Here is a 15,349-nt window from a genome sequence, read left to right as displayed (position 1 = left end):
ATAGAATTGGATGAAAGAGGGTATCTGTGAGCAAAAAGAGAGATATCAGAGCTAGTTAAACGGTGCTTTAGCATCAGATTGCTGTCTGAGGCCATCCATCCAGAATGCTCAAATATGCACTGCAGCAAAAGCAAGCAGTCCATGGCTGGAGGATCAGATATCAGTGTCTTCAGGGCATGGGATATAACTGTGAAAATATTCCCTATCTAACTGTCTCATAAAAATAAATAAATGGAAGGAGTAGAGTCTGGTTGTGAAAAACCAATTATATCTGAGGCTTTTGCATTCTTGGCAATGACCAGCCATCTTTTTTTTCTCTTTCTTTATTATTTTTCTGGAGTAGTTTTTAAAGAAGTTAATTTAAAGTGATTTGAACACAGCTATAGCCTTGGGATAATTACTGTGCTGCAGATTTATTGTTTAATAACAATATTAATTTGTTAATCAGTATACCTAATTTCCTTACTTATCACTCCTGTCCATACACAGTTTGAATGAATAAGTATGTGAATCTGTTAACCTTTTAATGGATTACACTTTTATCTAGCCCTCCATCTTCTCTAATGCAGTTGTCCCTAAATAGAGATACTTACCGGTTATGTAGGTGCTGCAGAGGTAAGGAAAAACAGCCAGAGGCATTAAAATACTTCTGCTTTTTAGAGACTTACAGTGAACTGCAAAAACAAAAAAGAAAATTATCTGGAATTGTAGCAGACAATGAAGAATATCCACAACCCACAAAGCTCATGTCAGAATCCTTTAATAGTACGTTAAGGAGCAGTGGTGGGATTTTGCTATACCAATGTGTCTGTAGAGTGATCTAAGTAAAAAAGCAGATACAAAAGTATATTTTCTTAGATCTCTGCAGTGTGAGTTGCTTTTCAGTCTACTTGCGTCAGTTCTTCTGACTGTAGCAAACAAATAACTATTTTGTACCAGGAGTGTCATTTCAGGTGTCATAATCTCAAACTTTCTCAAGTTTCTTTCTGTCAACGAAGGAAAGAATGCTCAGTAGAGCTGAAATCAATTGAACAGCATCAGACAGGTTTCCTTTTTCACTTCAGCATCTCATTAGAATTCTTAGGTTTTATCTGCAATCTGAGATCCTTCAGCAAAGAGGGGCATGGGAACTGTTGCAAGGAATATTGCAGGAGTGTAGGAAGGAATTGCAGCTAAAGGGTTGCATCATAGAACTGATTCTCAGCTAAGGAGCACTTACATTTTAGCACGGTGTGGCTGTAGTCAATTCCTGTGGAAATGGGTAGCAGGATTCAGCACAAGATTTATTGTCCTACTAATTTTGTTTCTTCAGCTGATGAGTTTTAATCAATACGGTATCACTGTAAAAGCTTTCAAACCATGTGCTTCTGTTTCCCTCTGGAATAATTTCTCATCGAAGCATTTTAAAAGTGAGCCATTCTCCGCTGTCACAGGTGCAGGCAGTGTATCCAACTCGGAACACGAGTATTATAAATTTATTGAAAGTTAGACCAAAAAAACCCAATCATTTACACAGTCCTAGGTACAATTATATGAAAAGATAACGCATAAATAATTCAATTGACTCTGCCAGAGGGGAGAATTCTTTTAAATGGGCCTAATTATTCTCATTCCCTTGTGAATTTGGGCTTGAAATTAACCTTGCAAAGAACAATCTTTTGTGGACTATTAACATAAAGAAGAAGAAAATGTTACTGCTGTGTTCATCAGCTAAAATCTTTTAGCTCAGAGACCTTCTGTAGAAGAATAGAGATGTAATAACAATGCCCACACAGTCATCTTGGTATTGAAAGCCATATAGACTACACTTCTGAGTCCTTCAACCCTGGAAGTTTTTCTGTTGCTGTTGAGGTACCCAATGTACTTGTTAATGCAGACATTTCAGTTTCTCTTGTCTGCTCCCATAATACACACCGGGAAGGATTGCTCTGTACTATTGCCATTACATATGAAATTACAATACTTTCCATTTAGGGAGTTCACTTTCAGGGCCTTTTGGAGTGAAAATGCTCTTGTGAATAAAACCCATATTATCTTAAACAAGATGAGAAGACCAGAGTTCAAAACAGTTATGACAGTTTCCATACTGAATAGAGTTATGTGACTTGTCTGGAATCAGTCTCCTGAAGAGATCAAGCAAACAACCATACAGCTGTGAATATCAAACTCCTTTGCCTCAAAGAATAGTCTTGGTGTTTAAAACTCCAGAAATCCATGATTCTCTGCAGTGCCTAGAGGGGAAGCTGATGGGCATTTTTGTAAATCTTTCAGTAGATTAATCAGCTAGTTAATAGTCCTGCTAGAAGGTGTGTTGTATGAGTTAATAGAGGTGTGTTGTATGAGTTAATAGAGGTGTGTTGTATGTGTTAATAGAGATGATCTTAGTAACTTTCACTCTGGAGATTCTCATGAGAACTGCATCTGTTCCTTATTTTCATTTTCACATTGCGGATGTTCAAGATTGCTTGGCAGTGCAGAGTGCTTGCAGGCAAAAACTTCGGCATGAAATCTGAACTGAAGCCTTTGTTAGTATTTTCAAAGTAATTCTTTTTCAGAAACATTTAGATATTTTAAAGATAGATTGCTTTATTTTACTGATTCTGTAATAAATATGCAAGGAAAAATAGAACATGCTCTCAAATACCTGTTTTTGGTAGCTAAACTAAGCAAACAACGAGTCTTTGAGTTGAAATACAACTTCTTCAGTAAAAATATGGAATATTTTTACTATATTATATGCTGCGCTGGGGATTTCTGTAAAGTATTCCTGTAAGTTATGTGAAAGAATAAATTGCATATAGAGAAAGAAGAAAATCCACCAAAATCCTCTAAAGAGTCTGTACCCTCCAGCTAGAAATTATGCATCTGCCTCTTAAAAGACAGATCTTCCTAAGATGTGTGAGATTTTAATAAGTATCAAGGAATAAATGTATTGATAGTATTCTCCGTTAGTGCATAGACTTACTATGTTATTTCTGCTTTCCCATAAATCCCTGGCTATTCTAAGATTCAGTTTAAGGAAGTTATGTATGCTGTACTTCTCTTTACTGTATGAGACTGCATTTAGCAAACCTAGTGGTTCCTTCTCAGTTCTCTTTTAAACATTAGTTTTGGGATAATAAGTTTGTCAATGATGAGGTGATTTTGCCCTAATTTATAATTTTTCCTTGTTTTATTATACTGAAGTTGTACCCTTTCTGGGAACTTTTGCAATACATGGTGCCATTTGCTGTACCACAGAAAAGACTGCTGCCTAAGAGAAGCTGAACTAGGTGACTTAATAGGTCTTTTTCATTCATATTTTATACATACTTGAGGTGTTGCTGATATCTGCTATGTTTCAAATGCAATGTTAAGCATCTCACAGCAGTTTCAGACAAATCATAATTAATTAACATGCAAATATATTAACTAAATACTACTTTGCAACCTTTCAGTGACAGAGTACTATACACTGAAAACTCCAGATGTGCTTTTTAGCACAGGTCTTGTGTTGACTCATCCACTTAATTTTGCTCTCAGCTGCATGCATCTGCAGATGATGATTTTGTTGCTTTTGAAAATTTGGGTATGCATATGGTTACAGTTAAAAAAGGCCTGTGACTGTGTCTCCAGATGAAACTGAGGGCATTTTGTTCTAATAAAACAAGCTGAAGATTCAGTTTTTAATTAGATCAACATTTTCCAGTATCTACTTCTAACTTCATTATTCTTTAAGAAAATTAATGGTTGCAATGTGCATGAGCAAACCTATCTATCTATGAGAAAATTTGCATCTGATTGCTCTGCAGCTCCAAAAGACAAATATAATAAGGCTCTGAATATCCACCTCTCTTCTCTTCCTAGGTTTTATGATGGTAGAAATGTAAATAGAGAACAAAATTGGACAAAACTCTGTCTGAAACCTTAGCTATTAGTCTGTGAGGAAATTCTTGCACTAAGAGTTCTGTGCTAAGCATTGCCCAGGGAGCACTGCTGTGAGTTGAGAGAACTCTGCTAACCACTACTTCATCTATTCGTTGTATGCACTTTGTACTTGCTCTTTATATAATGAGCAGTCTTTTTGCTTTGTGTTTGCCTGGCACCTAACATAACTGCCCATAGATTGGCTTTCCAGGTCGAGCTGAAAGACTTGTAGCAGTTTCACTATTTAGCTATCTATCTCATAATCCTAATATGAGGGAAAATTCAGAAAAAAAACCATCCCACCAAACAAACGCTGTCAGAAGCCCTTGTACTATCATAATGGCACCAGCTAAGTGCCTTCGATGGAAACATTGCCAATCAACATCAGCAAATCCCCACCTGTGTGCAATGTATTTGCCAGACTTCCCAGCTCCAGTTTGATATCTTCAAGAGTCATTGTTGTAAGGACCGTGGAATTTAAAAATGGAATCGGGCTGACCTTGTACTACTAAGTCATTTTCACGAATGGATCAATACCTTGCATTAGCAGATATTAGGTACAAGACAGCTTGAAGGAGCACACGCTTATGCAGCAGTTTCTTTTCTCGTGGTTCAGAAGAGTAAAATGGCATGGACAACATAATTGCAACTCCCTGGGCTTTTAATAAAACCCATATAGCACATGCTTTTAGTGGAGCGGTGGGAAAATGCTGCATGATAAAAAGCATTGACATTGGCTATTAGGAGTACTTAGAGAATAAATACTGGGTCATCTCTCTGCCTAAGGTAAGAGACAGAAATTTGACAAACAGGCCAAAATCATTAACCTATTGATAATCCATTCCAGAAATCCTTGACTCTTGGACAAAGGGTCTGCAAGATAGAGATTAAAAAGCTGGAATCTGTCCAGTGGCATCCTTAGTGCTGTGACACGCCTACTGCAGAATTGTCATTTGACTGTGTAAGCATACATTATATCTTTAATGAATAAGAAGAAACAGTGAGGGAATAGCTATTAACATGTTAGGGCTCTCTTCTTTCTTTCCTAGTAAATTGATTTAATCATATCATGATGTTATCATGCATACTGAAGCCTGATCCTTTCCCTGCTGTGCTGATGCAACCTGCAAGAACACTGTGGGCATTTGGAATGAATTCCCTCAGTTGACACATGGTATTATAGGAGTGATATAAGCACTGTGTAGGAAGTGTAAAACTGGTAGAGCTTGATTTGTAAGCATCACAGTTCCCTCCTTATAATGAAAATGGTGTGCACTAAATTACTAACAGAAGAAATCACTTGGAGAAGTGCTTATATTAAAAGTGTAGAGCCTCAACAGGACCACAGCAATCAATTACCCTAAACTGAAGCCCTGGCAGCTTCCATGAATTGCTATTGATTTCAGCTTCTATTCAGTGAATATTTCTAGGTCTAGGCTAGAATGTAGGTGTGAGAAGCAGACTAAATTAGGAGCTGGAATAGACCTCTGTGGAAAACACAGGGAATAGCCAGGGTTGGGAGGATGTGCTATGCTGAATTTTATTTTTTGAAAGTGCTTACAGATTTAAAAAGAAAACAAATCCCACTCAGGGGTAAAAATGAAGTGACAAAAAACCATACATTGAAATAAAGAGGATTTTTTTTTGTCTTATGAAGTTACTAAGGAAAATTGTCTGACTTTCTAAATAAAGCCTCTCTTCTGCATTGCAGTTGAGATGCAGTTAAATTCTTTTCTGTAGCCTGAATGTGAGTATATCAGTGATTTCCTTCCTGCAGTGAACATGTAAAAGATATGAAAACGAATCCAAATGATTACAACTAGGAATAAGTCCTTTATGTGCTGTATCTTCTGAGTTTTGTTATCTACAAAATTTGGTTTCTGGTAGTATTCCTTGTTGGTTTCTAGAAGATGAAGCAGCTGTTTCTTTATGCGTACTGTTCACTTCAAAGGGAATGTAATCTGTTTTGAGGAAGCGGCTATGTATCCATTATCATACAGGAAAACTCATTCTGGAACCTTTTTTGCTCAGCAGGAACCCTGTGTATTTTCCACTGTCTTATAATGCATGTTTTGGCATGAGCATAAAGTATGCCTGCTCATGTATATTCTGACTGACCAAATGGGCAAGTCTGGTCAGTGGACATTTTGGATCCAAGTGAGGGTCATCATTGTAACCTGCACTAAAAGAAACTTTATGGACCAGCTTCTCACATAGGCCTCTCACATTTTTCTGCGTGACTAGTGGCCCAGAGGCAGTGGAACAAATCATCTTCATCCTGTTGTCCTCATTTTATTATCAGCAGCACAAATGGAATGCAACTAATCATACAGTGTAACTGAATTCTTCACTCAGACTGCATCTCTCCTACTGTGTGTTGTTGCACATTGCTAATGGAGCTTTTCCGTGTGCAATTTCTGACTTCAGTCAGGTCCTGACCTGCGTCTTCTGCTGTGTAACGCCTCCGCTGCTGAGCAGTGTTGGTAAAGGCAAGCGCTGCTCTTAGCCAGAGCTCAGGATTACACTGCCTGAATGTATCTTTCTTGCCTTTACCAAAATTTACTTCTGGTTGTGTAACTCTACTAACCCAACTGTAAGAACACAATATCTCAGCATTCTCTGACCTTTAATTTCCACTTTTCTATGGGGAGCATCTTGAAAATTTGCTGGCCTCCTCATAGCTTCATTCCATTTCACACAGATAAGCAATAGTGCAATATAGCAATAATGTAGCAATAGCTATATCCCCGTGCACTGCCGGTTGTAGACTGTTAAGTCATTCAGTCTCTTTGAAGTGTTGGCCTTTGTTTTTGTTTTCATACCTTGGAAATGCACCAAATGATTTGGTAGAGTAGGACTCAGATGTGATTTTGGTCCTTGACATGTGGGTGAACTGAGGGACAAGGACTGTAACCTGGTCAAGATGTCTTATCATGAGATAAAATTGCAAAGGAAGCCATTAGTTTAGGAGTGGCTCTACAGCTTTGTGACATTAGAATACTTTTCCCTTCAGCAATGGAATTTTCATTTAATCAATTTCTGCCAAATACGCTTTTCACTGAGCTCTTCCAGTTCACCAAATGGCAGGTTTATGGCAGGTTTCTAGGAACTCTCTGTGGTCCGATTTTTTAGATATTTTCATGCTGAGGGACATTGTGTTTAAAAAGGGGGAGAAGGGGGAAGATGGGAAAATAATAGAAATGCAGTGTCTCGTGGGAGATGCCCTTACTTAGGCTTACCCATGCTAGTTTAAATACAGTTTCCGCACATCACATGTCAAGCAGTATTTGATTGTTTTCAAATAGATGGCAAAAATCACAAAAGAAGGAAAATATTCTTTTGTGTGATACACTCTTCATTTGGTACACGGGGTTCTGTAGCTGTCAAAGCAAAAACTGTTTTTCCATCTATTATTTGGAGTAAGTATCTTCCACAGCTCTCCATTCCTTTGATTGTTTCCTTTAATACAAGTGTTAGTTGTTTTCTAAATCTGATGAAAGAGTGAGTTTCCTGTGGTGCGTTTTCTCCATTATCCTCAGTAGGCAATGAGTTTTTTCCTCAGCGGAGGTTTAGATCACATCTGGAAATGCAATCTGTTTCAAGTATCCTATGCTCTTCTGGCAGGCAAATGGAATACTTAATTTCATTATTCAGCATAGGGTTATTCATTTCATACAATGAAGGGAAATTCGTCAACATTGTCTACAGCATCCAGAAAAATGATACTTTCCATGACTTTTCACATACTCTATTTATTTTTCATATCTTTCTCATCACTCAGCAATTATTCATCTCTGTGCTGAGAGGTGAAATTCTTGTATTGAGTTACTATAATTTCTCTGAACTCCTGAAAGCAATTCAATCACTGAAAGCAATTGCTTTTACTTAACTGTATTTCTCAAGACAGATACACAAAACACAAATAACTGAATAAAGGTTATTTTTTTCCCATTAATTTTCAAGACAATTTAGTGATTTATAAGATTAGGTAAAACAATGTAGCTACATCTTAATATTCATTGCACTAATATTAATCATGGTGGATTATTGGAGATGGATGTGAAGACGCGAGAGGGAATGCAGTTGAAGTGAAACATTAATTCATTCCCAGTTGTTACTGAATGTCACAAAGTATTCATAATCTTGCTGATGCTTTCCTTTTAAAACCGTGAAATAGTCAGTGTGTGGTATTTGTCTATGCAAAGTCCTCAAAATAATTATCTCTGAATCTTCTGTGTTGTTATGCTTAATTCTACTGTAGTGTCTCTAAATCTGCATTTTCGGAAAGATGAAAGTATAGAATATCAAGTTGGGGATGGACTGAACTCTAGTCCCGCAGAAATCAATTAAAAGTCTTCCATTGGAAATGTGAACAGAGGGGGGGAAAAAACAGCCTGGTATCATTAAGAGATGATTTCTCTTGCCATTGGTGAAACAGATTTTCTCATTTATCTTATCCTCTGAGTTGTTTAAATTTTGAATGTCAGCTGATTCAAATTTTATGTTTGGGGAATCCAGGCACTGAGATGATTTGTGGTTGGGGCACTGAAGTGGAGCTCAATAGATCTGAGTTTGTTCTGTCATGCATTTCCCATGTGATCTTATGCAAATCATTTTCTCTCGCTCTGAGCCTCATCAGTAAAACAGGGTAATGTTACCCTTCTTCTTGTTTGAAGGGTTTGTTAATATTTGGATGGCTTATCTACAGTGGATTGCTAACAGCCATGTGAAAATGCACAATCTTATTTAAATACACTGCTTTACATATGCACCCTTCTTTCATTTTATGTATACTGCTTTCTTGCAGCTTCCTTGTGAGACTCATTCATTCTTTATCAGCAATCTTCCACATGCTGGCCTTCTCCTCCAAGTAAATGCTTGCAACTCACCAAAGTAGGTAGTCTATATGGGTGGGGAAGTCTGTATTGGGATGGACTTGGGTGAGCTATACTTAATGTAGGTAATCTCTGGTGTTTCAACTGACAGATCTGTGCTTGGGAAACCCCATTTCCATTGTTTATTTTGTTCTGGATTATTTTAATGAAGGTGGGGATTCCAAATCTGAAACACTATTTCTTTGGTGTCCATATGAGCACAGCATGGCAAATGTTGATTACTAATGACATCTGCTGTAAAACTGTTATCAAGTGGTTGCTTCTGAGTTCTGTCCAGGTGACGCAAACAAATGCCCCATGTGGAACATCTTTTATCGAAGAGTATTAAATTTATGGATGCTTTTTAGATCACTGTGCTTCCTTCAAGAAAGCTGTAAGAGTCACAGATAACCGGCAAACAACTCAATTTTCCTTAATGAAACTTCCATTCAGACATTGTAGATATAAAGCCAGCCAATATGGAGGACCTGACAGAAGTGATTACAGCCTCTGAGTTTCATCCCCATCATTGCAACCTCTTTGTCTACAGCAGCAGCAAAGGCTCCCTGAGACTCTGTGACATGAGAGCATCGGCCCTCTGTGACAAACATTCCAAGCGTAAGTCCTTCCTTGTGTTTAGCTCCAGATGTACTTTGTGTCGTTCCCTTCCATCCTCGACAAGTTCATGGTTCTGTGATGCTTCTTCAGTGATCAGGCAACTTAAATAAAACCCTAAACCATGACAAACCCCTAGAAACAAAAGCCACTAAAAACACCATATTGTGTTCTCATAGAAGATGTCATGTCTTAATGTGATTTTATATATCCTGTAAGACTTAGAGGCAGAGCTTCTAATTCACGACCATTTGTGTTTGAAGGGTACCTAATAACAAGGAAGTAGAGTGTGAGGCTGTCAGTTCTCAAACAGAGGGATGAAGGAAAATGTGTGTTTGTAATGTCTTGCTGGTAAGACAGAATAAAGGTTATTCCACCACTAGCACCAGTACCCTGGCAGACTCAGGTGCTTTTCTTTATGGAATCAATGTTTTTATTCCTTATCTTCTGAGACTGAAAAGAAGCAGACATTGTGTCACGAGGTGGTTTCCAGTGAGGAGCTGAGAACCTAATTAGCTGTGGTGGTTTTGCATTAGGCCCCTCTTGGGGTGTGATCTCCAATTGTAGAAAATAAGCTTTTAGGACAATTTCCTAATCAGATAAGCGTTTTACTTTTGTTAGCTCTGTCCCCTTATACATGTAGGGGAATTCCTTTCACTTCACACTATGAAGTGAAATGCAAGGACAACCTGATCTGGTGCATTGTTGTGAGTTATTCTGTCCCATAATACTTTAATTTCTCCCCACTAATATGCCCTTCTTGCCCCTGTAATGCAGTGCCATGTGCCAATCATAACTTATTAAAACAAGAATACAGTATACCCTCAATGAAAGAAGGCATTTTATGCCAGAAGGGAGCGCAGGGTCTAATGGTCATTGATTAAACCCTATTTTCCAGATCTGTGAGTTAGAAAATAGCCATTTAATGTAGCATTGCTGCACTGAGCTGAAGTCAAGCACATTGAGAAGCCAAGTGTGTAGAGCATGTACAATACAAAATTGAGAAGGTAATAGTAGAACTTTCAAAGCAGTAGTAGGAGTAGACCTGCTGACTGGAGTGATTTCGGTATAGCTCTCAGAAGCATGCAAAACTGATGGTGTAAAGCCTGTAGCAACTGAAAAGGATATATCTTTGGAATCAAACAATCTGGGAAATGAAATTCTTGCGTGATCACATTTCAAGTACATTCTCATTGTATCTCATTCCTCTTTACTGTTATTTTGTACATGGTGCACATGCATGATTGACACCTTACTCTCCTAGCTCAACTTGTCTTCGCACCTTTCGTATTCATGACTGGCATGACTTTCCAAACAAAATAGCTGTGATTGTAGCCACTGTAAACCCTCAGGTTCTGCCATACAACTTTACTTTCTTCAGTCAGTCTCATTTCATGACAATCTGTACTTCAGATGCTGTTCTGATATTGTGGTATGAAAACGTATTTTTAGGGATGAAAGATCCAATATAAAACTCTGCTGGATGCTGAGGATATGTTGTGAGCTTCTGGTTTTATTCTTTTTCCAGACTTTTTGTTATACAAATCTCTGTGGTTAGGCTAAAGTCTCTTGCAGCTTTGGGAGGAAGGGCCCCTCCATTTCTACAAGTCTAGAGTGTGCTGTGCATAATTACTGTGTTATACTGTGTAAGTAAATGACAAACTTAGTGTCTGCAGTAGAAGAAGTCACTGACACAGGATGTTAATAAATTATATTGTTGTTGAAGATATCTGTTTTGCTAAATTCAGTGGTAAAATCTCTCTATTCAGCTTTAGTGACAGCAGTGCTACATGGTTTCTCATATTAATCTTTCTTGGCTCTGACATGGAAGAGACTTCTGTATTTGCTTATCTTTGGTGCCTGGGCTGAGATTTATTAGCAAGCTGCCAATCTGTGTGATGAGTTGTAGTGGGGACCTCTGTCCCACAGGAAAACTGTCTCAAACTACCAAATCTATCCATAAGGCATTGAGAGAGTATCAGGTCAGTAGCGAGTTTTAAATGGTCATTGAGATACCGATAAGGTATGATAAAATATGTTGTTTTTGTAATAGACTACCTAAAACATCTTCTTATAACACCTCTTTAATAGATCATACAATGCTGGGTGAGCAATCAGGAGCAAAACATATGTGGCCATTACAAATGGATATCCAGGAGAACTCCATCTGCAGCTGTAGGAGAGATACATACATAATACCGCATCATTTTATTGTCAGACTTGGCAAATAGTGGGAGATAATTCCATCAAAATTTTCTGGAGAGGAGGAGAAAAAAGGCTCATGACCCTTTTATTTAGAATATTAGAGGAAGAAAGTGTTTTTGAAGTCTATGGGGTTATACGTAAAGATGTAAAATGATTATGAAGGTCAGATTCCAGCAGCAAGAAATGGGGAATTTATTTAAATATTATGGAATAAGATTAATATTTATATCACTATTAAAATATTCATCTAAATAATATGGAATAACAAGGTTTTCTTCGAGGCGTAATTCAGGCAGTGTGTGGCAGTGAAGTGTATAAAGGCAGGGAAAACAAGGGGAGCTAACAGCTGAAACTATTTTGTTGTTAGAGTGGCCAACTAGAAGCATCCAACAAAAAGAGGAACCTGTCCCTAATTCCTGAAATTGTCATACAAAATATTCAGTTAACAAAGAAGACAAGTTAAAAGCTATTGGTGCGTTACTATTCTCCTGTATGAGGAATTCTTACAGCAATTAAAAGCAATACTGTTTGATTAATGACTAGTTGCTAATTTGTTTTGATTTGTCTCGCTAATACTATGTTCAGAATTCCTTATATTGTGCTGGGAGATACGTTCTTCCAAACAGCTTGTAGACTAGGTAGGTACATATTGTGTTTCAGCACATCATGCAGTGAAGCATCCAGTGAGAGAAAAATAGCTTGAGCATGTGAAGCTGGAATGGAATGAAGAGCTTTTTTAATAGTGTGTCAGAATTACTGAGCTCAGAATTAAGTGGAAAATGGGAGCTGTATATTTATGCAGCATGGAAATTTAAGTCACCAGAGTATAACACTTATTGCCATTCAGTGTAATAGCCTTAATATCTTGCAGTTATTGCGTACTTCAGAAGATGTAATCTGCTTTAATGTCATATGTTGCTTTAAGCATTTTTTTAGAGTTCATTTCTTAATGTCTTTGTAGACTAAAAAATTGTTTCCAATTATCCATTACCCACATGCAAAATTTAGAAAAAAAATATATTTCAGTGAAGAGGGAGGTTCAGTTTCAGACTTACTGCCTCTGTTTCCATGGTGGTCTTTAGAATAGAAACTTTGGGGTCATCCTCCCCTTTACTTGAAGTTGAGGATCGTTTTCAGATGACAGGCAGTCCTAGCATCTTCTCTGGACTCCTCCTGAAAGGTGCAAAGCATTACAGCTATAAAATCACAGCATGGTTAATTATGTGCTAAAGATATAAGCTGGTCTTCAGAGCAATGCACAGTGAACTTCAGGTTTGGCTTGGGACCCAATAGTGTGGTGGTGTCCTCTGCTTTCCATGAGAGTTCTTGACCACATCTTTAGTTGAAGTTTGGACATGAAAGTGCCAGCCCTTCCGCTAGGATAAACTACGCTACCTTATCTGTCTGGCATTTAACTGAGTTTGGTTATCTGCTGTTTTTTTTACAGATTCTCTTGATTTTAAACTTCAGAATTCCAGACCATGGAAGCAGCCAAAACAGAAATTGAGGAGAATATATTTGAAAGTGTTGAATTTAAGAAGTTAGATGAGTGATATTTACTAACCTTTTAAGGGAGATTGCAATTACAGAGACAAGACAGCTTTCAGACCTCTAACTGAATATGGATTATCTTTCATTTGCAACAGAGAACAACCAGAAGCACAAAAAAGCCTGTGACAGAGTATCCCTGCTGGATTTGCTAATTAATATTGACCTTTCCAAATGAATGATGCTTATTGTATGTCTGGAAAAGAGACAACTTGTTTTTCTTTTATGTGAGCTTTACATTGGAAATACGCTTTTTATTTCTGCATCTGGTTTCATGTCAAATTACCATCTGAGGGAGAGGCAGCCAGCATTCTTCCTTTGTGCATTGAGCAGCCACTGTCAAAGTAATGTCCATTTGGGCAAAATCTGCAAGGTTTTGAGTGACAGGAAAGGAATTTATCTGAGCTTCCGTAATGATTTAATTCCATGCTTTAATGAAAGTTTGTTCCCCTTATCCTAGTTCTGGGTTTATTTTCTAAGTGTGCACTACAAAGGCGTATTCATTGCCAGGTTTATATACCCAGTGAAAAACTGGGCCTGTATCCTGATAATTTTGTAATTATAACTGCTACTAAGGATGTGTTATCCTAATTTTACACATAGTAAATACATGCTGGATTGGATCTTTCCTTGTGCAAGAATCTCATTGGAATGTGGTAGAAGATTGCCTTTAGCATGGGCTCCAGAGCTTCCATTCTGCTCAGTTTATGTGGAGGTATAATAAAGACATTCAAAATACAGGCAATGAAGATGAGGAAATGCTTCTACAGAAGTACAATTATCTCTGTATAGTATTTCCTCCAGTTATGCAAGATATGTTAAAATTAAATCAGAGTAAGAAAAAGACTGATTTATGTACTTCTAGCCATCAAACAGTAGGAAGAAAGAAAAGCCTGAAGCAGTGGTGAATGATTTATGATTGAAGAGGTGTTTCATTAACCCCTCTCTGCCAACCACACACAGATAAAGCAAATAATTGCTGTAAGATTCCTTTAATTATTCAGACTGTTAAAATTCCTGTCTTGTTTGCTCAATTTTTTAATAGCAACAAATACTGCTTTTCAATCTCTTGAAATCAGCATTATTTTTTTCAAAATCCTGTTTCACTGGGGAAAAAAAAAATCACTTATTGCTAACCTTGTATATCAAGGTTGGAAAGACTTATGCATGAATTTGGCTGTACAGGAGTAGTTTCATGTTCCATTACCTTCCATGGCATTGCTCACAACACACAGCATTAAACAAGCACATAAGTCTTTGTGAGGCTGAGGTTTAAAGATGATTGTTCCTCCAGATTAGCCTCGCATTTTTTTCACTTCCCTGCTCTTTTAGCACCATTCCTCTTTCTTAACAAACTCACTGGCAAAGTTACATTAATGTAAGCAGCTCCATAGTGAAGCTCCCACCCACTGATCCTTAGCTATTGATCTGGCTTTGCCTTTCAGCACTAATGCACTATCCCTTGTGGTTTGTGACAAGCTGCAGCAACTCGCCACAGATGGTAAAACAGATTCTTAAATATTGATTTGGGGCTCCACTTCTAAAAGTCAGATTCTCTAGAGGTATTGATGAGAAGCCCAGTTTTAATAACAGGTCACCGGATAAAGGAATGCTCTGCGGTAGGTGGAATTTCAGTCTTGAGGTGTGGGGGTGGCATCTGAAACTCACCCTTGTTCAGAGATGGAAAATGATGTGTAAGTGAACAGGGCATGAAGAGCTGCCCTCTGAATTTTATAAAGAGAAGAAGAAAATCAGATTTTCTTTTTTTCCCTTCTTTTTTTTCCCCCAAGACTGAAAGAGGATGAGCAAATAATACAGAATGACTGCCTACTGTTGTTTAACCTGGCAGGTGGCTCTGTACCACATGGCTGTTTGCTTTACTACCCCCTTCCCAGTGCGATGGGGAGTGAATAGAAAAAAAGAATCCACAAAGTGGAATGTGTGGGTTGAGATAAAACTGTTTACTAAGATAGAGAAAAAGAAAAGGATATTAATTACGACCCGTGTATGTCATAATCCTTCTCTTTATGTGTATATTCTTGTTAGTATATAACAATACACAAGGAATTGTTCACCACCCTGACAGATGCCCAGCTAACCCCCAGAGCAGTGGAATAGGAAGAGCTGAATTCCCACTCCCTTCAAAACTCCTTCTGCACTGGTGTCATATGATATGGAATATCCCTTTGGCCAGTTTAAGT

At 37.8% G+C, this 15,349-nt stretch overlaps 1 protein-coding gene across 16 annotated transcripts in view; it reads left to right on the top strand.

The window, feature by feature from the left end:
• The window catches only part of PPP2R2C (protein phosphatase 2 regulatory subunit Bgamma), a 148,495-nt gene that overhangs the window by 114,822 nt on the left and 18,324 nt on the right, over positions 1 to 15,349 (top strand). For 15 of the 16 annotated variants that reach the window (XM_085547364.1, XM_085547374.1, XM_085547370.1 and 12 more), the window contains one exon: positions 9,234 to 9,398. In XM_085547364.1, the coding sequence (XP_085403490.1) occupies positions 9,234 to 9,398 (165 nt within the window). Of the gene's footprint in view, positions 1 to 9,233; positions 9,399 to 13,047; positions 13,211 to 15,349 lie in introns of those variants that run through there. The other variant, XM_085547378.1, reaches the window with a different exon arrangement.

This window comes from Coturnix japonica, chromosome 4 (assembly GCF_054131305.1).
Source record: "Coturnix japonica strain WE chromosome 4, WE-NBRP24, whole genome shotgun sequence".
In the NCBI taxonomy this organism is placed as follows: domain Eukaryota; kingdom Metazoa; phylum Chordata; class Aves; order Galliformes; family Phasianidae; genus Coturnix; species Coturnix japonica.
This window is presented reverse-complemented; position numbering and strand designations above follow the sequence as displayed.